Source organism: Mirounga angustirostris, unplaced genomic scaffold (assembly GCF_029215605.1).
Source record: "Mirounga angustirostris isolate CCGP_5_RB_7025 unplaced genomic scaffold, mMirAng1.0.hap1 SCAF_17, whole genome shotgun sequence".
NCBI classification, from domain to species: domain Eukaryota; kingdom Metazoa; phylum Chordata; class Mammalia; order Carnivora; family Phocidae; genus Mirounga; species Mirounga angustirostris.
The window spans coordinates 14,990,014-15,013,264 of record NW_026991725.1 but is presented as its reverse complement, the minus strand read 5'-3'; the positions used below and the strand labels follow the sequence as shown (position 1 = coordinate 15,013,264).

The 23,251-nt window shown below is 45.7% G+C and overlaps 1 protein-coding gene across 6 annotated transcripts in view; it reads right to left on the bottom strand.

The window, feature by feature from the left end:
* The window catches only part of MRPS23 (mitochondrial ribosomal protein S23), a 29,872-nt gene that overhangs the window by 4,279 nt on the left and 2,342 nt on the right, over positions 1-23,251 (bottom strand). The window contains exons 3-7 of one of the 6 annotated variants that reach the window (XR_010408533.1): positions 21,929-22,006; positions 21,600-21,723; positions 21,044-21,179; positions 19,922-20,070; positions 18,909-19,608 (exon numbers count right to left, since the gene is read on the bottom strand). Coding sequence is in view for 5 of the 6 variants with exons in the window: in XM_064582665.1 (XP_064438735.1) it covers positions 9,849-9,923; positions 21,044-21,179; positions 21,600-21,723; positions 21,929-22,006 (413 nt within the window). In the remaining variant the exon portion in view is untranslated. Of the gene's footprint in view, positions 1-9,848; positions 9,924-10,223; positions 11,398-18,908; positions 19,609-19,771; positions 20,071-20,797; positions 21,180-21,599; positions 21,724-21,928; positions 22,007-23,251 lie in introns of those variants that run through there. The other 5 variants (XM_064582665.1, XM_064582667.1, XM_064582666.1 and 2 more) reach the window with 5 other exon arrangements.

Here is a 23,251-nt window from a genome sequence, read left to right as displayed (position 1 = left end):
CCCTGAAATTCACAACCCATTCCCAGTACTATTTAACAACCTATCCTGTTCTCTCTGATATCAAATGCTATCTTTGTCATATACTTAATGCCCATATATATATCAATTTTTTTCTAGACTCTCTGTTGTATTCCCCTGGTCTAATTGCCTAATCCTATACCTGTATCATACTGAGTTAATTATTGTTGCTTTGTAATACCTCTGATAGTGAGTAAGTAATACTACATTCTGATATTTCAAAATTTTGTTAGCCATTCTCATGCATTTATCCTTCCAGATGAACTTTATTATCAAGTTGTGAAGTTAAAAAGAAAACCCACCATGGGATCTGGTTAGAATTGCCTTGACTATATATATTAAGTTGGGAAGGATGGTCCAAGACTCTGTGTGAAAGGGAAAGACAAAAACTAGGCATGGATTTCTCATATACCCAGGATGCCATAGCCAGAATCCAACAGGCTCAGCATCAATTCTGGAATGATGCTGCCCCACACACCATGTCACCCTTCGCTCAGCCTGCTCTATAATCAACTCCTGCTGTTTCTTCCTGTGGGGCTCCAACTCTGATTCTTACTTGCGTTATGAGTTACGTGTTTCTCTGGCCTTTCAACCACCTCTGATTCTCCTAGCATAGCATGGCTGGTCTTCTCTCCTGACCATTCTAGAATATGCTCCCTCATGCAGGGGAGTGGTCCCAGCCACTGAAGCTGGCCAGTAGGCTCAGGATTGGACAATGTCCTCGATGCCATGGTAATAAAAGGAAACTGAAGACTCTTCTAGTTCCAACTCCCTCCTCTGACTTCATTTCCATAACACAAAGATCATAAGGAAATGACCAGGGGCTTAGACAAACAAAGTTATAGAAGAACTGGCTGGTTAGGAAAGGTGTTTTGAAATTTTTTTGGCAGTAATAAGAAGTAACACCTTTCCCTAGTGTCCACCTTTCCATTCCCCGAAGAGAAGTGGAAAGGAAATATTCTAGGACTATGTTGTCCAAGATTCCACCAGTTTCAGAAAGAGGCTGCCTTCATAGTAACTGGGAAGTTTATCCTGGTCAACCTGAAATGCCTACCATTTCTGATATTAGATTCCAATGAATGTCAGACAGGGCCCGGATTAGGGTGAGGCAAGTACCAAATTTGCATTTGTATGATCTTAAGGATGAGTGACTCCTTAAATTTGAGCCTTACTCTGGTCCCTGCCCTGGAGTTTGATCCCTTGAGTGGATACTGTGGTCCCCTGCCCAAACCTCCTCTGCACCCATTCTAGCTGCTGAGACTATCAGCTGATGATGACTCGTGGCTGCATCCCTCACTGGGGATCACTCTAGCCCCAGGGGATCACTCTAGCCCCAGGGAACTGCCTTGCCCAAAATTACATGCCTTCCAGTGTGCAGCCTATAGCCAAGGACTGACTTAGGTGGGGATGCAAATGCTCGGCCTCCTTTTCTCATTTGGAAGAGTTCTGAAGAGGTGTCCCGGCTCCAGAGTGCCAGGGCCTCAGCTCCCACCACCTCATCAAGTTCTGGATGTACCAAGGTCCACACTTTGGACATCTCCATAGAGATGGAACAAACTTACTGTGCAAAGCAAGTAAATCTGAACAGCTCAAAGGACAGTCTGCTATGGGTTCTGTCTGCTGAGATCCCCCTCTTTGGGGCCACCCACTCATCCCCCAGCTGCTGAAAATATGGGCTGCTGATGGCTCAGAGCTTCATCCCTCCCTGGAAATTGCTTTACCCAAGGTGCATCCTCTCCTAGGGATGGCCCTAGCAATGACTAGCTGATGGAGGAGATGCAAAGGCCCAGCCCCAATACCTGGCGGCAACTCTGAAGGGCCATCCTACTTGCAGAGTCCCTGTACAATTAGCTGAGGTCTCCATGGCAACCACAACAGGGGACATCTTCCCCCTCTGCCTGGTCCTGCCGCCTTGCCCCCTCACAGGTGTATCTCCAGAGAATGCCCCTAACAAATGTTTTACATGCAGCTCTCCATCTCAGGGTCTGCTTCCAGGGAACCCAATCTAAGACATCCCCAAACTCAAGCTGAGACATTGGGACACTCCAATGATGCTGACTTGGTTCTTTGACACAAGGAACCCCAACAGGTGTACTGATCAATAGTTAAGCCTTAGATCAATCTTCAGGTTGGTTGTTTCCAACCTGTCCCCTCTCACTGGGGTTCAAGGAGATTACCCAAAGAAAGGAGAATGCAGCCTAAGCCACACTTCATTGGTGAATTCCACTCATGTGCCCTTTTTCCTCACTTTAAATCATATGACTCGAGAAAACTTTAAATAATAATAGTAAAGCCTTCAGCAAGACAAGGACAAACCCAGGGACATCTGCTAGGGAGCACAACCAAGCTTGTCTTTCTGAAAGGAAAGGAAAAGAGATTAGCATTTATGATGTCCACAGGGGGGTCAGTGTTATACAGGAATATTTTTAGTAAATTGCAGAGAAAAACGTAGAAAACAGGCTGATTGATTGGCAGACAACCCAATTTTTAATCTGGACATCTTTAATAAATTCTGCAATGCAGGATGATCAATCTTATCTTACCTGGATTTTTACCTTCACAAGGAGATGCCCTTGATTTTAGGGTGGATAAATCAAGGCCACCCTTTATTTATCAATAAAGAATAAGTGGCTTCTTTATCAAAAGGTTTACTGTAAATGGCCAAGCCTGAGCAGCCCTGAGCTGGCCCCCAGGAGCCAAAGCTCATCACCTTTTCATGGTAAAAGAGTTTTTCTGACTCGTAACACATAGGGAGTCAATCTCCTTACATAAATCCTTCCTGGATTTAAACACAAGCAAAATGCAAATGCCAACGTCACTTGGATGGGGTAATGCTGTTCCAAGAAGCTAAAGGCACAATGGCACGTTTCACATGTCAGCAGAATGTAAAGCTCTTTCCATCCAGGATCTTTCTTGGCTCCCTCAACCCTTTGAATCAGGTGCAGTGCTATTATTATTTCCATTTTGCAGATGAGCAAACTGGAGCTCTGAGAAATTAAGGAATTTGCGCACAATTACAAAATGTACGTGGCAGAGCTGGAACCCCAACCAGTCTATCTGAGGCAGAGCCTGTGTTTTTAACTATGATGTTTTAGTCCAACATCCTACAGATTTTTAGCAATGTCATCTATACCCCATAATATCATAGCCACCTACACTGCAGATTTTGACATTTACAAATCAAATGAAATACATTTTCTATGACGATTTAAAAATGTGAGGTTGTATACTCCTCTCTTTTTTTGCAGAATAGGGTGTGGTATATTGTCTGTTGTCTATTTTCAAGATGTTTCAGTCAACTTGCCTAAAGGTATTTCTTACTTCCGCCTTCCATGTTAATCATAAATTTCAAATTGTAATTTTTTCACGGCACGAATAAAGGTCAAAAGGAAGTTCTGTGCTTGACATTCTTTGTTGAAAATAAGCATATTGAGACAGAACAATGCCTCTTCTCGTTTGCTTCATAATAAACCAAGTGAGCTTTCCATATTGAATTCTGCAGCTCAGAATTTCTTTCTTCTTTGGGGGATGGAGTGGGAGGGAAGAACAGTGGATAGATAGCTGCATATTTGTCCTATAACAACTTCTTGTTTTCTGCTCTCCGAAGATATCTTCAAACTTATCTTTTATTTATTTAAACATAGTAAGGAGGCAAAGTTATTTATTGTCTGTAGTCTGACGGCTTCAATATTGAAAGTCTTTATAGAACTGCTTTTATTGTCTGTTTTGCTGGTTCTCACTCATGGAGTCAGGTTTCCTTGTGTGCCTGGTTATCACTGACCACGGTCCAATAAATACAGGAATAATAGAAGGCCTAATGGTAAAGTTCCTATGCCCAGAAATCTGCTTCTCTGATGCATTAAGCCATACCAGGCTGAGCCCAAATTAGATCAAGTGCAAGGCTTGCGATTTCCCGGACTGGGACAATCTGGTAATTGGAACCTCACGTTGTGATTCTGGGTGATGGCTGCTCCACTTCCAGATTGCCCTCCCCCAGCTTCCTGTGGAGAGAGCCCTTCCTTGGGCTGTCTCCTGGCTCCCTCTTCCCGGTAGGCTGCAAGGCCACTGAGGATCAGTAACCCTCAAGGCAAAAACAACCTCTGTGCCCACTCACCCCTTTGGCTCCTACTCTTCCCGTCTGTTGACCTCATCATTTCTTACTGTTTGTCAGCAATTTAATACTATTTAAGAAGATGTCAAAACTTATTTTATGCTTTTATAGTTGTCTCTAATGCGAGAGTTGGTCCAAATTGTTTAGCCTCATCCTACAAGTTTCTCAAGAAATAACCAACTCAGAATACATTTGGGACCCGACAAATACCTGAGGTTTGATTTATGTGTCTTAAAACAAAATAATCAAATTTTCAAGTGGTGCTCACTGAGGCCTGCAGTTCACAAAAGTGCTGGTTTTGGGTCCTCAAAGGAAGGGGGTCTGGGGGTGGGATGGGAAGATTATAGGAGTCACCTGCAGCATCAGCCTCACTGGATCTGCCACCAAGCCCCTGTCCAACCTGGGCCAATGATGCCGGCTTTTGCTGGTTTTCTCAATTGGAAAATGAGGAGGAGGAGAAGGAGGAGGAAGAAGAGGACGAAGAGGAGGAAGCAAAAGAAGAAGAAAAAGAATGCCTGTTTGACAATGTTGTCATATGAACTACATGAGATTAAATAATACATGCAAGGTCTGTAGTACAATGTCAAATGTCTGATAAACATGATTATTACTATTGTCCCTAAGATGCTGATGTCCTCAGACACACACACACACACACACACTCAGCAGACCCCCCCCAATCTTCCCCGCATGTGCATACAAGTCTAGTCAAGAACCACTGCCTTAGTTAATGATGATTTGAATAAATCACTCAATTCCCGTGGTCTGGTTGCTAAGGACATCATTCTGATGGCCTTAAAGCCAGGCCTCCTGGATTTTATCTCCTTTAACTCATTCTGTGACCTACAAATAGAAAGGATGACAGTAATTCAGACGTGGGAAGGGCCTGGAGAGCCCCCCGATGGAAAGTACCCCTGCCACCACGTGGCCGGTCGTGCTGTTGTGATGGAGCGGAAGGCTGTTTGGAAATAATCAAAAATTCTCTCAGGAAGCCCAATTATATTTTTACATCAAGAATCAAAATGCTAGTGCTGCAGACTTCAGCCTATCATTCACAAACCTTTTATCCTGTAATTAAGCCAGATCTGCTGCTGGGCTAATTCTTCCCTGAATGACACCACCCTTTGAGCCAGCCCGTAGGTCGGCATAAGACTTCACTCTGATGATCTATTACACCAATACATCACCGCGGTGAGCTGCCTCCTTAATGATTTATCCATAACACATCATCGGAGTGAGCCACACTCATAATATATTGCTCAATAAGTCTGCGGTGGCCAAGGGAGAGAGCCACGGACAGCGGCCGAGTGCATGCCCTTACACGGTTGGTGTCAGCGTGCAGGGCCCATGCTGGGCTCCCCGCTTCCTAAACAAATGTGTATATAGGTGGGAGGGCTCTCGTGCCAATAGGCTTTTAAAACATGAAGAACCATGACCTTAAGAAAGTCCTATAAATCCTGAGCAGCAAAGCCCCTCAGTGGGTAGTGGGGGCTGCCCTTCTAAGCCTGTCAAGCAGGTAGGAAACATTTGCTTTAAGCTCTTACTTAGGAGGCCAGGGCCCATGCACTGCACAACTCCAAGGGGCGCCATTCACATCACCGTCTGTGCAAATGGTGCCCCCACGAGTTGTGCAATGTGCAGCCTGAGCCACCTCACACCACAGCCCTGTAGGAGGCCCTGGGTAAGAGCATAGATCCTGGCATCAGACTGCCTCATCGGAGTCAAGGTTCTGGGACTAATGGTCCTATTCACTACATTGCTATGAGATGGAACAGGACGCTGTATGCAGAGCACCTATTAGTAAGCACTCCATGTGAGCACGACTGGTAGCAACCTTAATGAGTCCGGAGAGTCAGGAATCCTGGAGGTCCACAGCAGGCAGCCCCTGAGGATTGTGCTCTTCATTCTGCGGGATCCTATCTCATTTTTACGTATTTATATCCTGCATCATTGCAAAGAAAAAGGAGGAAGGGTGGAGAAGAGAAGGCTCACAGAAGTCCATTCTAGGATAAAAGTAAGTAGATGGGGGGGCACCTGGGTGGCTCAGTCGTTAAGCGTCTGCCTTCGGCTCAGGTCATGACCCCGGGGTCCTGGGATCGAGCCCCGCATCAGGCTCTCTGCTTGGCGGGAAGCCTGCTTCTCCCTCTCCCACTCCCCCTGCTTGTGTTCCCTCTTTCGCTATCTCTGTCTGTCGAATAAATAAGTAAAATCTTTTAAAAAAATAAATAAATAAGTAGATGGGGACATTTGGGCAAAAGGAAAGAAAGATTTAGCCAAGTTTAAGCAAAAGTAGTGCACCAAAACAACACCAAGAACGGGCCAGGGCGAGGATCGTGCTGGAGAGCACATTCACATTGCCCAGAAAAGGAAAGATGGGCACACCCTATGGCCCAGCAATCCACTCCCACGTGTGCGCCCTGGCCCAGAGGAACTCTCCGGCACACATGCGCAAAGAAACAAATAGAATAATGTTCTCTGCAACATCCGGAGACAGGGCAAAACTGGAAACGTCCACCAGTAGAAAAATAAACACGCAACAGTGATAGCCAGGTCTTGAAGAGTGCACACTGTGCGCCAGGCTTATTTTAAAAGCTTCACAGCTTACATCATTTAATCTTCACATCGACTGAGGTAGGCGCTATCATTTGCCCCATCCTATGGCTAAGGAAACTGAGGCTCAGAGAGGCTGATTTGCCCAAGGTCGTAGAACTAGTAAGTGGCAGAGCTGGGATTTGAACCCTGGCATTCTGGCCCCAGGCCCATGCTTTGAAACACCGTATCATCATTTGTCTAGTCTTCGAGGGGAATACTACACAGCAGTGAAAAATGAATTAACTAGAGCTACATGTGTCAACAGAGGGAAGTTTCAAAGTAAAATCCTTGAGTAAAAAGAACAAATTACAGAACGATACATATAGCACAAAGCCACTTATAGAATGTTTTTAAATATGCAAAACGATACCATATGTTTGTTACAGGGGCATATGTTTGGAGAAAATTTCTTATTTTTTGAATAGGAAGGGCTAGAGCAAGTCCAGGAAGAGATGTCCCACAGGGGTGGGAGGTGGGAGAACAGGTTCGGGACCTGGTGCTCGGAGGGCTTCAATCTGTCTTTGCTAAGTTTGACAGGGATATTTGTTATATATTCTCTGTAATTTTTGTAAGCCTAAAATATTTCACAATTATCAAAACAAATGTCATCATAAATTCCTCTATCAGCTGCATGTGACTGTAACTTTACCTCTGAATTTACTCACAGCCAAAGCGAAGAGGGAAACTAAGGTACCAAATTGGCCAAGACCACGAGAGTAAGCCACGCCAGGTGTTCAGAAGACATACAGGTTTTCTTTGCATCGGGATGGACGGGAATTTCACCCATGGGTCCTCACAGGGGAAAAGACGGTTAATAACATCCCTACAGAAATGTAAGGGGGGAGGGAGCTGCACACAACCATGTTCTAGCATCTCCCTGTGCATGCCAATGGCGTAATGTCAACGCAGGACTCAGAAGGAGCTGCTCTCTGAGGGGGACATCTCTACGGCCAGTGTCTGGGACCTTCCCACAGAAACTGGCCTGTGTGACTCAGGAGCAAAGCAGGCGGACCCTGGAGGGGAATGAAATAACCTCGACTCTGGACAGGACTCTCCCTCCCACGTCTGCTCCTGGCTCTGGGACACACGGTGTGGACACAGGCCCAGGCAGCCAGTGTCTCTGCAGATGGAGAAAATGGAACAGTGGCAGCCCTGGGATCAGAAGGCATCCACCCTCTGCCTTATGCTGCCCTCCATCACTTGCACTTCTCACATCCAGGGCCCTTCCGGCTGTGTTTAAACCTCTGGTTCTTACCCTCATCGTACAAAGCAGGGAGTCAAGAGGTAGTGGATGGAACAAGAAATAGAGGGTAAGTACTTTATGTGACTCTAATAGTGGGATTCGTAATAAGAAATACATGTTGGGGGGCGCCCGGGTGGCTCAGTCGTTAAGCGTCTGCCATCGATCGGCTCAGGTCATGATCCCAGGGTCCTGGAATCGAGCCCCGCGTCAGGCTCCCTGCTCAGCCGGAAGCCTGCTTCTCCCTCTCCCACTCCTCCTGCTTGTGTTCCCTCTCTAGCTGTCTCTCTCTCTGTGTCAAATAAATAAATAAAAATCTTTAAAAAAAAAAAAAAAGAAATACATGTTGGTCTCTGCCCCCAGCTCCTAACACAGAGCTCCTGAAACCCTCATAATTTCTGATAGGAGGGATAGGAGTATCTTTTATTCTACTAAGGTGACTCTGGGTGGGTTCCTGGATGGCTCCTGGATGAGGGCTAGTCACTGGAAAATCCAAACCATAATTAGAAGCTTGGAATTTTCAGCCCCGCCCCCGCATTCCCTTGAGAAGGGAGAAGGGCTGAAAGTGGAGTCAATGCTCACTCATGCCTGCGTGATGAAGCCTCCATAAAATCCTGTAAGTACGGGGTTCTGAGAGCTTCCAGGGTGGTGAGCACGTGGAGGGAGGTGCTGGGAAACGACGCACCCAGAGAGGGCATGGGAGCTCCGCACCCCTCCCACATACCTTGTCCCATGCATCTCTTCCCTCTGGATGGCCTCTGTATTCATTATCATAGGCTTTAAGAAACTGGTAAATGTGTTTCCCTGATTTCCGTGAGCTGCTCTAGCAAATCAATTGAACCCGAGAACAGGGCTGTTGGAACTTGAGATCTATAGCTGGTTGGTTGGAAGTATAGGTGATAATCTGGCCTTTCCACTGGCATCTGAAGTGTTTGCGTGTGTGTGTGTGTGTGTGTGTGTGTGTGTGTTGAGGGGCAGCCTTGTGGGACTGAGCCCTTAACCTAACCTGTGGGATCTGACACTATGTCTGGGTAGACAGTGTCCGAATTAAACTGTAGGACACCAGCTGGTGTAGCAGACAATGGCTTGTTGTGTGGAACCCCCCACTCCCTGCCACTTTTGGTGACCAGAAGTCAAGCGTTTTATGTGAGTAGTAAAGTCAAGTCATGGGGAGAAAGGCAGTAGAGAAGAACTGGGTTGTTCCCTGCATAGGAAAGAGGAAAACCGAGTTTCCCTTATAGTGATCCCAAAGGCAGAGGAACCATATTAGTTTCCTAGGGTTGCCATAACAAACTGCCACAAAGCTTAAAACAACAGCAACGTACCGCTCACAGTCTGGAGGCCAGAAGTCTGAAATTAAGGTGTCGGCAGGGCCAGGCTCCCTCCGAAGGCCCTGGAGAGGTTCCTGCCTTGCCTCTTGCAGCCTCTGGCGGCTGCTGGCAACCCTTGGCGCTCCTTGGCTGGTGGCGGCACCTTGCTCCAACCTCTGCCTCGGTCTCCACATGGCTGTCTTTCCTCTTTGCGTGTGCCTGTTTCCAAGTCCCTCTCTCCCTCTGAGGATGCCAGTCATTGGATTTAGGGCCCGCTCTACTCCAGCATGACCTCATCTTCACCTGATCACATCTGCAAAGCCCCTGCTGCCTAATAACGTCACATTCACAGGCACCAGCAATTAGGACTTTGACATACCTTTTTTGGGGGGTGGGGGAAAGGGTACAAAATTCAACCCCAAACAGAACCTTAGTAAGTGTTACTACACAGAGGAACTAAGGGGGTAAATGCCGCTGTGGAAGAAGAGAGAATCGAAGTTACCTGTCATCTCTCCTAGCAGAAAGCCAGGAGGTGACGACAGCAGCTGGGGGTATGAACCCCCCTGAAGCTACTCACCAGAAGCACCAAACACAGAAAGAGTTAACCATGGTTGGCCCCAGGGACGGGCTGACGAAGGAGGCGGCAGACAGCCTGGAAATGTGAATATGGACTGGTTATCAGGTAATATTACAGAATTACTGTTAATTGCCACTTTGTTAAGCTTAATAATGGTAATGGTGTTGATGTAAGAAAAGGTCTTATTTTTCAGAGAAGCAGGCTGAAGCCTTGGGTGAGAGTGGTCATGTCTGGACGTACTTTAAGATACAGAAAAATGTATCGATAAGCAAAATCTTCAGAGAAGATCTAGATGAGCAAATAGAGCAAAATATTAATAATGGTTAAGTCTACATGATGAACATATGGAGGATCATACCATTTTCTCTACCCTTACAAGTGTTTGCATCATCAAAATTTATTTTTTTAATTTAAATTCAGTTAATTAACATATAATGTATTCTTTGTTTCAGGGGTACAGGTCTGTGATTCATCAGTCTTATATAATACCCAGTGCTCATTACAATTACCCTCCTCAATGTCCATCACCGAGTTACCCCATCCCTCCACACCCCTCCCCTCCAGCAACCCTCAGTTTGTTTCCTGATTAAGAGTCTCTTATGGTTTTTCGCCCTCTCTGGTTTCGTCTTATCTTTTCCTCTCTTCCCCTATGATCCTCTGTCTTGTTTCTTAAATTCCACATATCAGTGAGATCATATGATACTTGTCTTTCTCTGACTGACTTAGTTCGCTTATACCCTCTAGTTCCATCCACGTCATTGCAAATAGCAAGATTTCATTTTTTGATGGCTGTGTAATATTCCTGTGTGTGTGTGTGTGTGTGTGTGTATACACACATCTTCTTTATCCATTCATCTGTCGATGAACATCTGGGCTCTTTGCATAGTTTGGATATTGTGGACATGGCTGCTATAAACATCGGGGTGCATGTACCCCTTCGGATCCCTACGTTTGTATCTTTGGGGTAAATACCCAGTAGTGCAATTGCTGGGTCATAGGGTAGCTCTATTTTCAACTTTTTGAGGAACCTCCATACTGTTTTCCAGAGTGGCTGCACCAGCTTGCATTCCCATCCATAATCAAAATTTAAAAGTGAGAAGGTTTGGGGGCGCCTGGGTGACTCAGTTGCTTAAGCCTCTGCCTTCAGCTCAGGTCATAATCTCAGGGTCCTGGGACTGAGCCCCAAATTGGGCTCTCTGCTCAGCGGGGAGTCTGCTTGTCCCTCTGCCCCTTCCCCTGCTCATTCTCTTTCAAATAAATAAATAAAATCTGAAGAAAAAAAAAAAGTAAGATTTTAAGTATTTAGTAAGTCTTGGAATGTGCTTGCTCTCCCCATCTTCGCAGCTCTTCTTGGACCAAAGACCCAGAGAATAGGGCTTCCAAGGTCTTGTAGCTCAACCCCCTTATTTCACAAATGGCTAAAAAGGTTGAATGATTTTCCAAAGTCACACAGCCAACAAGTTGATGAGTCGGGGCTGGGCCAGGATCTCCAAGAGCCTCATCGAGTGCCCCAGCTGCTCTCCATACCATCTTCTGCCTCAGTTGTGCGCTAAAGGAGATATTTTTAAATGTCAGTAAACAATGGAGGTACACTCAGTTCTTTTTTTTTTTTTTTTTTTATGGCAGACATTGCCTATGGGTCACTGAGTTCTCATATATAAGAAATCTTGATTATACCTGAAAGCTTTATTCTCTTCAACATGACAGTAAAGTACATTCAGGTCCTTTAGATCTTAAAGTAACCCCTTTGGGGTTTGGCAACACATGTTAGTTGAGCAATAAACATCTGTCATCTATCCTTCATTAGCATTAATTATAATGTGAATTTCATTAGTATTATTTATTATTATATAATAGCAATTATAATAAATTATATTGTAATAATTTTATAATATAGTAATTATGAGTCAACAGCACACAGGAACTAAGTCCTATCGGTGAGATTTTCCTAAATTTGAGCTTCTTGACTTTACAGGTATTCAAAGTGGTTCTTTTAAGAAGCCATGCTAGGTGTGTCAAACAATAATCAAAAGGGGGGGCGCCTGGGTGGCTCAGTTGTTAAGCGTCTGCCTTCGGCTCGGGTCATGATCCCAGGGTCCTGGGATCAAGCCCCGCGTCGGGCTCCCCGCTCAGCGGGGAGCCTGCTTCTCCCTCTCCCTCGGCCTGCTGCTCCCCCTACTTGTGCTCTCTCTGTCAAATAAATAAATAAAATCTTAAAAAAAAAAATAATCAAAAGGGAAGGAATAAACAGTTCCAACCTTGAGAACACGCTGCACTGGAGGTTAGATCGCCCAGAAGGCCAGGAGAGACATGGCAGGAATGCTGCAGGACTGTGGAACATTCTGGTGCCCTTGACCTGCCTGCTGTTCAGATGACCGGACCCCTCCAACTCATCTGGCCTGTCTCCCACGCCCTTTTGTCTTCTCTCACAACCCAAAGTAGGAAAGTTAGGGATGGTGCAGGGTTGCCAAAGACAAGCTTTGCCTTCTTAGGATTTAAATTGAAAACTTTCTGGGATTAAGCTGGCTTTCTCTAAGGCCCGTTGAGTGTGGTTTGACCGGGACAACCAGGAGCCGGGCGCGGGCACACTCGCTGAGGCGAGCCAGGCAGGCCCACCCTGTCCCCAGCCTGAACAGGGAGACCCCGCCCGGGCTACGAGTTAGCTCGAGGCTGCCGGCAGAAATGGTAACACAAGCCCACTGTCCCTTGAATTATACATTTCAGGAGCTGGAAGCCTTGAGGAGCCAGAGGGACATTCGTGCCAGGGCAGGGGAAAATGGTTCCAGCAGGGAGCAGGACCCAAGGAAGGAAATGAATACCAGGGAGGCAGGGAGGCCATGACCGTCGCTGTTGAGATGGAGCAGGGCCATTTCACCTCACCTGGCAGGAGCCAAAGGAAGCTGGTGATAAAGTCCAGGATCCAATTCTCTTCGTGCTTAATATTCAAGAGATAATGCTGAGCACCCTCGGGATTTAAAGCAAGCACCCAGGAGGGGGTTTGAAGAAGCTGGCATCTCCTGCAGAATTCCTCAACACACAGAGACTAGACCAGCTGTCCTGGCCTGCTGCTATTGCTCTCCTGAGTCCGAAGTCCTGGGCTCCGCTCTCCCGGGGCAAGCCCAGCACCAGCAGCTCCCAGGACATTTGCTTCGGACCGGCATCTTTATTTTATGGAACTGTAGACGGCTTCAGAGTTTCCAAAGTTCTGCCACAACCAGCATCTTCTTTGGGTTCTGTACCCCAAAACATACTTGGTGCAGTACTATTATCCCTATGCTTAGATGGGGAAACCATTCATTTGTTCATTCATTCACTCAACAAGTACACTGTCAAGGATCTCCTAGGCTCCAGACCCTGTGCTGGAAGTGAATGCAGCTCAGAAGGGTTAATGACCTGTCCAAAGCCACAGTCATATACAGGGAGTGGCTGTGCCGGGATTGGAACCCAGTTCTCTGACACCTGAAGAGGAAAGAGGCCAGAGCTCTTCCTCTGTAATGTCCCTCAGTGGCACCCTCAGCACTTGTGTCCTCTAGACTAGCACCCCAGATGACCAGTGGCAGAGGGGTCCCACTGCAGACTGACCAGGGTCAAATGGAGTGACGGGGCACAGGACAATGGGAAAGACATAACGATCTTTTTTCTTTTTTTTAAAGACTTTGAGAGAAAGAGAGAGCATAAGCGGCGGGGAGGGGGGCAGCAGAGGAAGAGGGAGAAGCAGACTCCCCATTGAGTAGGGCGCCTGACATGGGGCTCGATCCCAGGACCCTGAGATCATGACCTGAGCTGAAGGCAGAGATGCTTAACTGACTAAGCCTCCCAGGTGCCCCAGGACATAAATAGATCTTTCTGGCTCTCCAGACCTCACTCCCATCCCACCCACCATTCCAACCCTGGCATCAACCCTGCCCTTCACCGGGAGGAGGACCAGAGGGAGTTCCAGAAACTCTTGCCCCAAGGGTTGCGCAGCCCTGACCCCCGGGGACCAATGTTTCTGGGGTTGGAGCCATTTTTTTTCTGGTGGACCTCTAGGTAGTAACCCTCTGGCTTCCCTCCACAATCAGGGGGCAGGAGGGAGAAAGAAAGGAGCAAAAGTTTACCACAAGGAGGGCAAGGGAAGCAACAATGAGGAAGGAAAGAGGAAACAGAAGGAATGCCATTTAAGACATTGCTTTCTACACACATACACACAAAAAACTCCAATAATAGATGATTTCCCAGGTTGTTCTTTAGCTTTCTCCTTTGTCTTTTTGTTTTTAATTGTTTGATTGATTGGCTGATTGATTGGTTTAGTGCTAGAAGGTTGGAAGAAGATAAAAGAGATCGCAACTGCTGGGGGGAGGAGTTGAGAAGAGAGAAGCGATTAGACAAGTACCTGGTGAAAGGTAGTTTTTTTGTTTCTTGTTTTGTTTTTTTTTTTAAGATTTTATTTATTAGAGAGAGCGCACGTGCACATGAGTGAGTGGGGGTAGGAGGGCAGAGGCAGAGGGAGAAGCAGACTCCCCGCTGAGCCGGGAGGCCAATGAGGGGCTCGATCCCAAGACACCAAGATCACCACCCCAGCCGAAGGCAGACGCATACAGACTGAGCCAGCCAGGCGCCCCTTTTCTCCATTTTAATCTAATGTACATTCGCCTTCACCCAGTGGGAAGCAACAGCTGCTGAGAGCCTTCCAAGCACTGAGAGCGAAGACTGACTCCGTGCCAAGAACTTTCTTCCTGCTCTTCTTTAACCCGTATAGCACCTTGATGAAGGAGATGTTAGGACCCCTGCTTTACAGATAAGGGAACTGAGGGTCAGGTTATTCACCTGCTCCCCTCATGTCACAAGACAAGGCAATTGATCAGGGCTTCAGTTCCAGGCCTGACCCCACACTGCCTCTCTGCCCACACCACTCCCCCAGTCTGTCCTCCACAGCAAATTCGCAGATTTTGTCATTGACTGGAGAAGGTTAGGAAACGCTGCTCTGGGCAGTCTCTAGGGACTCGGCCAGTTAGCTCCTTCCTCTCCTGCTCCCACTATGGTGCAAACATGGTTTCCCCCACAGGCCTTTGTCATTTGTCCTGGGGTCTATCAGCTCCCATCTTTACCCTATCCCAAGCACCCCAGGACTCGGCTTCCTAAACCTCAGCCAGAACATTATTTTACAAGGACACTCACCAACCTTGAAAGGCAAGTACCCCAAGGCAAGGAAATAAAATTAATGTGGTTGAGCAGCACGAGAGTGCAGCGCCACCTAGCGGTTCTGGGGCCAAATGGTCCCGGGTGGTGACATTTTCAAACAATCAATATTTCATTATTAACCATAATCACAACCTGATGTTTACTTTTGGAGAAATGGTCAGCGGCAAGGAATGCACAAGCACTTTTCTGCATGTTTCAGAGGTCTGCGATCCTAAATGCCACAATGACTATTAAACAGTGTCCTGCCCATGAGCAAACAGGAGGGAGCAGATTGATTGTATATCTTTTTCATCTAAGCTACTCACCAAAAACAAAGCATCCGCTGAAGCCACTGACCTTTCACTAACTGCTGGAAGGAAAATGCTTGATAAATAATAAATAGACCACTACTTGATGTTGCTTAGAACTATCTTTTAATTAAAAGAACAGACCAACTAGAAGGTCAGGTGACTGACATTTAAGTTCCGGTCTCAGACAAGCATCAGTCGAGGGTAAAACTCTACCCCAAATGTAATTTCACTGTCAGCCACCACTCAACTGAAGTCCTCTGCCTGTAATACACATGGATGGAGGGGACATAGCCTCCACTTCCTGCCTGTGCTTTCCCCTAGCGACCTCTCCATCCAAGTGCCAGAGCAGAAACAGTGTGGTTCAGCATCTCCACAGAACCTGCTCCAGCGCCGGGCTCACCCAGTCACACGGCCACAGGCCACACTGAGCGCTACCCTAGACTGTCTTCCCCACGGGAGGTGCCCTTCCTCCACCAGACAAGGTGACCTCAACCAAGTGGCTCACCGAACCTGCTCAGGCATCCATCTCCCTGAGCACCGTCAAAGGCTCAAAACACATGATGAACCTCGCCAATCACGCCTCCACCTTCTGGCTGTTCTGGAATAGAGCTCAGGAACACGGAGACCCCGAGCGAAGTAATAATCTCGTGCCCCTCCCCCCCCCGACACACACACACCGGCTCACCGCTCCTTGTCCCTAGCTCCACATTCCTGAGGCAGAGCCAGCACTTGCAGTCCCAGAGCCACAGCATGTCCCGGGCCCTAGAGCCCATGTAGTCAGGAAAACAGCCGGCCCGGTTTTGAGTTAGCCCTGCGGAGAGCCTAGAAGGATGGAAGAGGCCCCACAACTCCTGCGTGCCTATCTGGGTTCCCAGGGGCAGAGGTAGGCACCAGTGCGGGGCTCAGAGAAAATCTTCTCCCATTTGAATGACTTTTGTCAAAGAGAGAATCTGTGGAATGTTTTTAAGTGGCAAGCCATCACTTATTTACAGAGAAGGGTACCATTAAAAAAAAAAATCAGGAATCCTCTGGGAGCACCAAATTTTCTATAATACTGCTTTCATGATCACAGACACAGAACACGACACTAAGTGTTACACAAAATTACAAAAAGACTTGGGTTTGCCTTTTAAGGACACATGATCAAGAATCAGGCCTACTAAACAGAAGCGAAGGAAGAACTCTAAAAAATCTTGTGAATCCAGGACCACTTAAAAGAGCCTTGCCGTAGGGGCGCCTGGGTGGGTCAGTCGGTTAAAGGTCTGCCTTCAGGTCATGTTGTGATCCCAGGGTCGTGGGATGGAGCCCCGCATTGAGTCGGGCTCCCTGCTCAGTGGGGAGCCGGCTTCTCCCTCTCCCTGAACCCTCCCACCCCCCACTTGAGCTCTCTTGCTCTCAAATAAATTAAAAAAAAAAAAAAAAAAAAGCCTTGCTATATAGATGATGGGAGATGTGGGATCAGTTTCCTTTGTTGACTTTCTTGTTCCTTCTGTCCCTTAACTAAGAGCATTCACCTGGCTCAGCCCCCAACATCCTGTGTCTCTCTACACTCCCCTTGGAGAGCTTTCATTCTCCTGGCTCCAACCCTTACCCCTGTGCTAGGGACTTCCTCCCCATCTCCCAGACATCTAACTCATTCCTTTGTCTGCCACCTGGACGATGCACCATCACCTCTCAGTATGTTGAGAACTGAAGCCCTCTTCCCAACCTTGCTGTTAGTGATGCAGGTATTCTGGTCACTCAGATTTGTAACCTTGGCATGGCTGCAGAGACCAAAGTCTCCTCTTCCTGCCCTCCCCCCTCCCTGCCGGCTCCGCCAACGCCGTTCTTTGTATCACATCTGGGTCAATCTTCCTTCCACACAACACTGCTTTCACTATGTTACTTCCCTGCTCAAACTTTCTGATACCCAACTGAACAACTCCAGGTAGTTACTGAGGCCACCGTGGTCTGACTCCATACTACCTGTTCAAACCTGTTTTCCACTACTCAAGAGTAATAGAAGCATCTGTCACGTATTACAAGCGGGCTTTGCATTGTCTCAATTTTCACATAACTAACTAGAAGCCAAAGAAGCAAACATTATCCCTATTTTGTACTCTGAGACTGTCACAGGCACAAGGTCACACCAACAAAAACTGGAGGAACGAGAACTAGTCCCAGAACTTCAAACTTGTCTTTGCAAACTGCACTGTAACCTGAACACATGCCTTTCTTGGCTTCAGCTCAGCAAACCTACATGGAGGGCCCACTCCAGAAAGGCTCTGTCTAATGCGTCAGTGGGTATGAGTAAGAATTTCTGCACTTGTTTACACTCTGAATGGAAAGAAGGTAGTTCCTTCCGGAACGGATGACAAGGGTGAGGCCAGAGTGCCAACAGCGGACCAGGTGTGCCAACTGAATGACATGCATGAGTGCAGCCCGGAAGGGACTGGAGATCTGATTTGAACATCAGGTAACATTTCCAAGCATGTACCATTTTTTTCTTTTTTTTTTTTTTTTTGTAACTGAGTTTTATGCCCATGACCTCAGGACCCTGAGATCAAGAGCCACATGCTCTACCAACTGAGCCAGCCAGGCACCCCTGAGCAGTTACCATTTGGAAACGGCAGTGAAAATAGTTTCTCAAATCTGTGGTGGCAGGGAGGGTGCTCCAGGCAGAGGAAACAGCATGCCTCCTTCAACTCCCCCTGCCTTTCAAGGCTCTCCGTGCAGTATTCCTGGACTAATCTAGAGCTGGCTCCTCCCCCCGACTCTACCATTATTTTGTATCATAACTTGAAAGAATTCCTGTTCATTTTGTTTCCAAAGTCACTCGTCTTCCCAATTAGATTTTAAGGTCCTTGATGCAAGAATGAGCTTCCACTTCCATTCTGTCCAAGCATCTCAATGCCAACGATGGCTTTTGCCCACACCAACTGTGGGAAGGGCTCTGAATTCCCCAAAACACTTCACTTTCACTGTTTTGACTACTGAGACTCAACATAAAGGAAGTTTGCTGTAAGGTCTAGTCTCTCTCCCTTCTCCCAGGCTTAGGTTCTCCTCAGGGAAGAGTCTGTCTGGTTTAACAAGATGGAAATGGAGGCGCCTGGGTGGCTCAATCGGTTAAATGTCTGACTTCGGCTCCGGCAGTGATCCCTGGGTCCTGGAATTAAGCCCTGGGTCTGACTCCGCGCTCAGCAGGAAGTCGGCTTCTCCCTCTTCCCTCCCCCCCGCCCCGTCCTGTGCGTGTGCATGGTCTCTCTCTAATAAATAAATAAAATCTTTAAAAAAACACAAAAAACACAAGCTGGAAGTGTACTGGTGAGGTTGCGGGGATACAGGCATCCCTGTATATTGCTGGCGGGAGCGTAACTGAGCCGCTTCTATGGAGGACAACACCAAAATCAAAGGCATGCTATTCCAGCAGTACCGCTGTAACGGATACACCCACAGCAGCACGAGCCTGTTTGCAGCCCAAGAAAACACAGAGCCACTTCTGTCATTCGGGCACTGATTAAATCACTAGGCATCCACACAAAGGATCTGAGACATATTTTTTTTTTTTTTAAAGATTTTATTTATTTATTTGAGACAGAATGAGAGAGAGAGAGCATGAGAAGGGGGAGGGTCAGAGGGAGAAGCAGACTCCCCGCCGAGCAGGGAGCCCGATGCGGGACTAGATCCCGGACTCCAGGATCGTGACCTGAGCCGAAGGCAGTTGCTTAACCAACTGAGCCACCCAGGCGCCCAGGATCTGAGACATATTAAATGGAAAAATGAGGTACAGGACAGTAAGCACAGTGTCCCCATGCATACGCCCAAAATATTCCTGGAAAGGAAATGGCCTTGGGGGAGAGAAATAGGTGGCTGGAGATAGGTTTTGGAAAGGAGACCAGCCTTTTACCTTTAAATTCTGAACCATGTGTCTGTATCATTTTTTTTTTTAATTATGCATCAGGGGCATCTCGGTGGCACAGTCGGTTAAGCATGTGACTCTTGGCTTCAGTTCCGGTCCTGATCTCAGGATTGTGAAATCGAGCCCCACGTCTGGCTCCGCACTCAGCAAAGAGCCTGCTTCAGGTTCTCTCTCCCTTTCCCTCTGCCCCTTGCGCTCATGCTAAGTAAATAAATCAATCTTAAAAAAAAAAAAATAGGGGTGCCTGGATGGCTCAGTTGGTTAAGCGTCTGCCTTCGGCTCAGGTCATGATCCCAGGGTCCTGGGATTGAGTCCCGCGACGGGCTCCCTGCTCAGCGGGGAGTCTGCTACTCCCTCTGCCTCTGCTGCTCCCCCTGCTTGTGCTCTTTTGCTGTCAAATAAATAAATAAAATCTTTAAAAAAGAAAAATTAAAAAAAGAAAAGTATGCATCAAACAACTTTCTAAAAATGTCTTCATCATTATGGCAAAAAACTTCCTTTTAAACCCCAGAAAGTCTAAAGAAGTTAATGAGTGACCCCCACCCCCCCACAATTGTTCCTCTGAGAACAGAACTGTCTCATCCCCCTGCTTAAGTCCTCCTCCCCAAGCTCGGCATTCACTAGCTGTCTCTGGTTGTTGAATGGATGAAATTTACTTTCCCATCTAAAAGTAAAGCATTCCGCAAACAAAAGGAATCGCAAACCAGTGACGGGTGGCAGGGAGATGCAGCATGGCTGAGAACTGCTTTTGCCTCATGTACTATTCCCCTTCCATTCACAGAGCACCATGTGCAAGGCCGTGCCGGGGCTGAGGTGTGGGCTCTACCCTGGGTCTACCAGGAGACGGAAGAGACTGTACACAAAGAACAGAAAAGCTACATGAGTTTTAAAATCAGGAATTTCTGAAGCAGCTTATTATTAGTAGTTGAAAACTAGTGGCCTTAGGATCACAAATATAAAGGCTAGAAACTCAGAAGATGTCATTCATTCAAGAGAAGGTATGAAAATGAAGAAAGCAGAACGGTTGGTAAGGTCTCATCACCACATCTCCACACCAGGGAGGCAGGTGGATGCCGGTGGATCACGGCATCTAAATGAGCTGGCCCCCTCCTGGCAATCCAGTTATCTACAGATGTCCTCTGAATTCAGTCTTCAGCTGGATGTAATCATTTATTCATTCAAATCTTTACTGAGCAGACTAGGTTTGGGCCTATGCTAATTGTCTCCAGCACTCTCAACCTAATCTATGAGATTAAAGCTATAGTTTTGACCTTTGTCTATCAACAATGATAGGTTCTCACTCTTACCACAAAGCCCAAGTCAACTTGACCTCTCAAGTTGAAGATCAATAGTTCTATAACAAAACGTGAAGATTATCTGCAGACAGAAAGTTGGCCCAGGGGACATACCATATGCATAAGTAAAAGCCTGATGGGGCCAAAAAAGAGAAAGATACCCGAGAATCAGATATAGCCAACCCACATGTTAACACAGAAATCCAAGCAGACCTACTCAGAACAAGTCCCATTCAAACCATACTTATAAAGGTTTCTTCATGCTATTTACAATTTTAAAGTAAATTTACTTTATAAGCAGCCAGGGAATTCTTTATTTAACACCGTCCTAACATAAAAGTTCATTCAAACCATGAAACTCAGCTTTATGACAACCTAGAAATAGGAACTAAAAGAAGGCAAACATAATGCCTTAGAGACTGGGAAACATTTACACAGTCCAACTGTTAAAAACAGTTCAACATTCATCTAGTGAATACAGTTTGGATGTCAGTATACACGGTATACAAGTTCTTCAGGGAGGTGAGAGACCTTTCGGCTGTTCTTCAGATGTCTCCAAATGCTGGTCCTGTGGAACTTCTTGTAGAGGCTGGTTTTTTTCCAATACTGTTTGCGGTTTGACACCCGTGGGTTCAGATTCCCAGGAAACGTGACTACCTTCCTTTTGCTTAAAAGACCAGACATAAATACATCACACAGATGTCATTTTCACTCCACTGACTGGCCGAAGCTGTATGACTAAGCACATTCTATCATGGAGTCAAAACGTAACATTAATATCCCAGGTCAAATTCTACTATAACAAGCAATACACGTGATAAAAATCTCTGGAGAACCATAATTTCAAAAGCCCTAATGACAACTCACTTGTTCCAAGTAGCAGTCACTATCACAAAATTTTAGTGTGTGTGTGTGTGTGTACACATTTTTTTTTTTTTTTTTAAATTTCAGCGTATTTCATCTACCAGTATTTGACCTGGTGTTCAGGGACATAAACCAAGGTTGGAGAAGGAAAACCAAGTCTTCCTTTGACTTCTAACAAATAGACAACTAACCCTAATAACAATTTTAATCAAAAAATACTCACAGTCCTTGCTTCTACTCTTCTCAAAATGACACCTGCTGCCAATAAAGCCTTCCCTGTTTCCACAAATAACTTCTCTTCATCTGTTTCTCCAAGCTTCTGTAGCTCAATGTACTTCTCCACAAACCTGGAATTCCAAGCAGACCACATGTGAGGGCTGTATATTGAGAGTCATCAAGACATGCTGTCACACCGTATCAAGCATTCCTTTAACATGTCTTCCTAGAGGAGCGGCTTTTCCCTGCGGTGGACTTCAACAAAACTCCTCAAACCAGTAACTAAATTCCTTAAAAAACAAAAAAAACTAACCCAGGAATTGTAAAATGGCTTACTGTTGACAAGTAGACTTGAAATTTGGATTGAACAGATCAAAAGCTTTCTGACCAGATCCATAGGCTGAGTAAAATTTCCTAGAAAATATAAACAACACAATATAAATCTCCATTTACAGATCACGGCCAAGAACGGAGTAAAGAAAAATTACTAGTCCAAACATAAGCTCTTTTTTTTTTTTTTAAATAAGTAGTGCATGCACATGGCAAATAAACCAAATATTACAAAAAGGTATCCAATGAAAAGTTAACATTCCTGCTCACCTCTGCCCCCAACCCCAGTTCCCTCCCAGGAAGCAACACTAACCAGTTTTTTGTGTATCCATCCAAGAATATTCTAAAGTACAAGCATATATGCATCTATCATTCCCTGTCCCCAGCCATACAGTTTAACTCCAAGAACAGAAAACACTATTGTACATCCTGCCTCTTCTACTTAATAGTTCTTAGAGATCATTTCAAATCAGTGAACTTAGATTGTTTCCAATCCTTTGCTCCTTTAGACAGTGCTGCAACGATTAACTTTATCAATATTTCTTAGTACACTGTGAAAATGAGTCTAGAATAAATTCATAAAAATAGTATTACTAGCTCAAGGTATGTGCATTTGTAATATGGCCTTCCAAACTGCCAAATACTTCCCAAACTGGCTGTGCCAATTTACGTTCACACCAATAATGCATGAGAATGTCTATTTCCCCACACCCGGGCCAAATTCTATTTTCCAACTTTTTCTTTTGTCAATTTGACAGGTGAAAAAATATAACTCGTTTTATTTTTGCCTTTTCTTATGAAATAGACTGGACATCTTTTCATGTTTAAAAGCAAACTGAATTTCCTTTTCTGTGCCCTATCCATGTTCTTTGCCTTTCATTTGGTGGGTTTTTTCTACTGATTTATAAGCAAACTATACAGCAGTATAAATAGGAAATCAGCCCGTCATACTTGTTGCAAAATTTTTTTCCCAGTATGTTGGCTGACTTTTGTTTCTGTTTGAGGTACTTTTTTTGGGCAGAGAATTTTAATATTTTCATTTATGGCTTCTGGGTTTTATATTTACAAAGGTCTTTATCACTCAGATTATTTTTAAAATTCTCCCATGTTTTCTTCTAGTACTTTTATGCTTTCATTTTTTACATTTAGGTTTTGCTATATCTGGAATTTATTTTATTGTTATAAGTTCTTTAAAAATATTAAAAACACTAAAAAGAAGCCACAAAAATAAAGGTTCAAAAAATTACTTAAATGCAAGGTATTATTATTTTAACATTAACAGTAATAAAAGAAGCAGTAAAATATTCCACATTCTCCAATGACCTATCA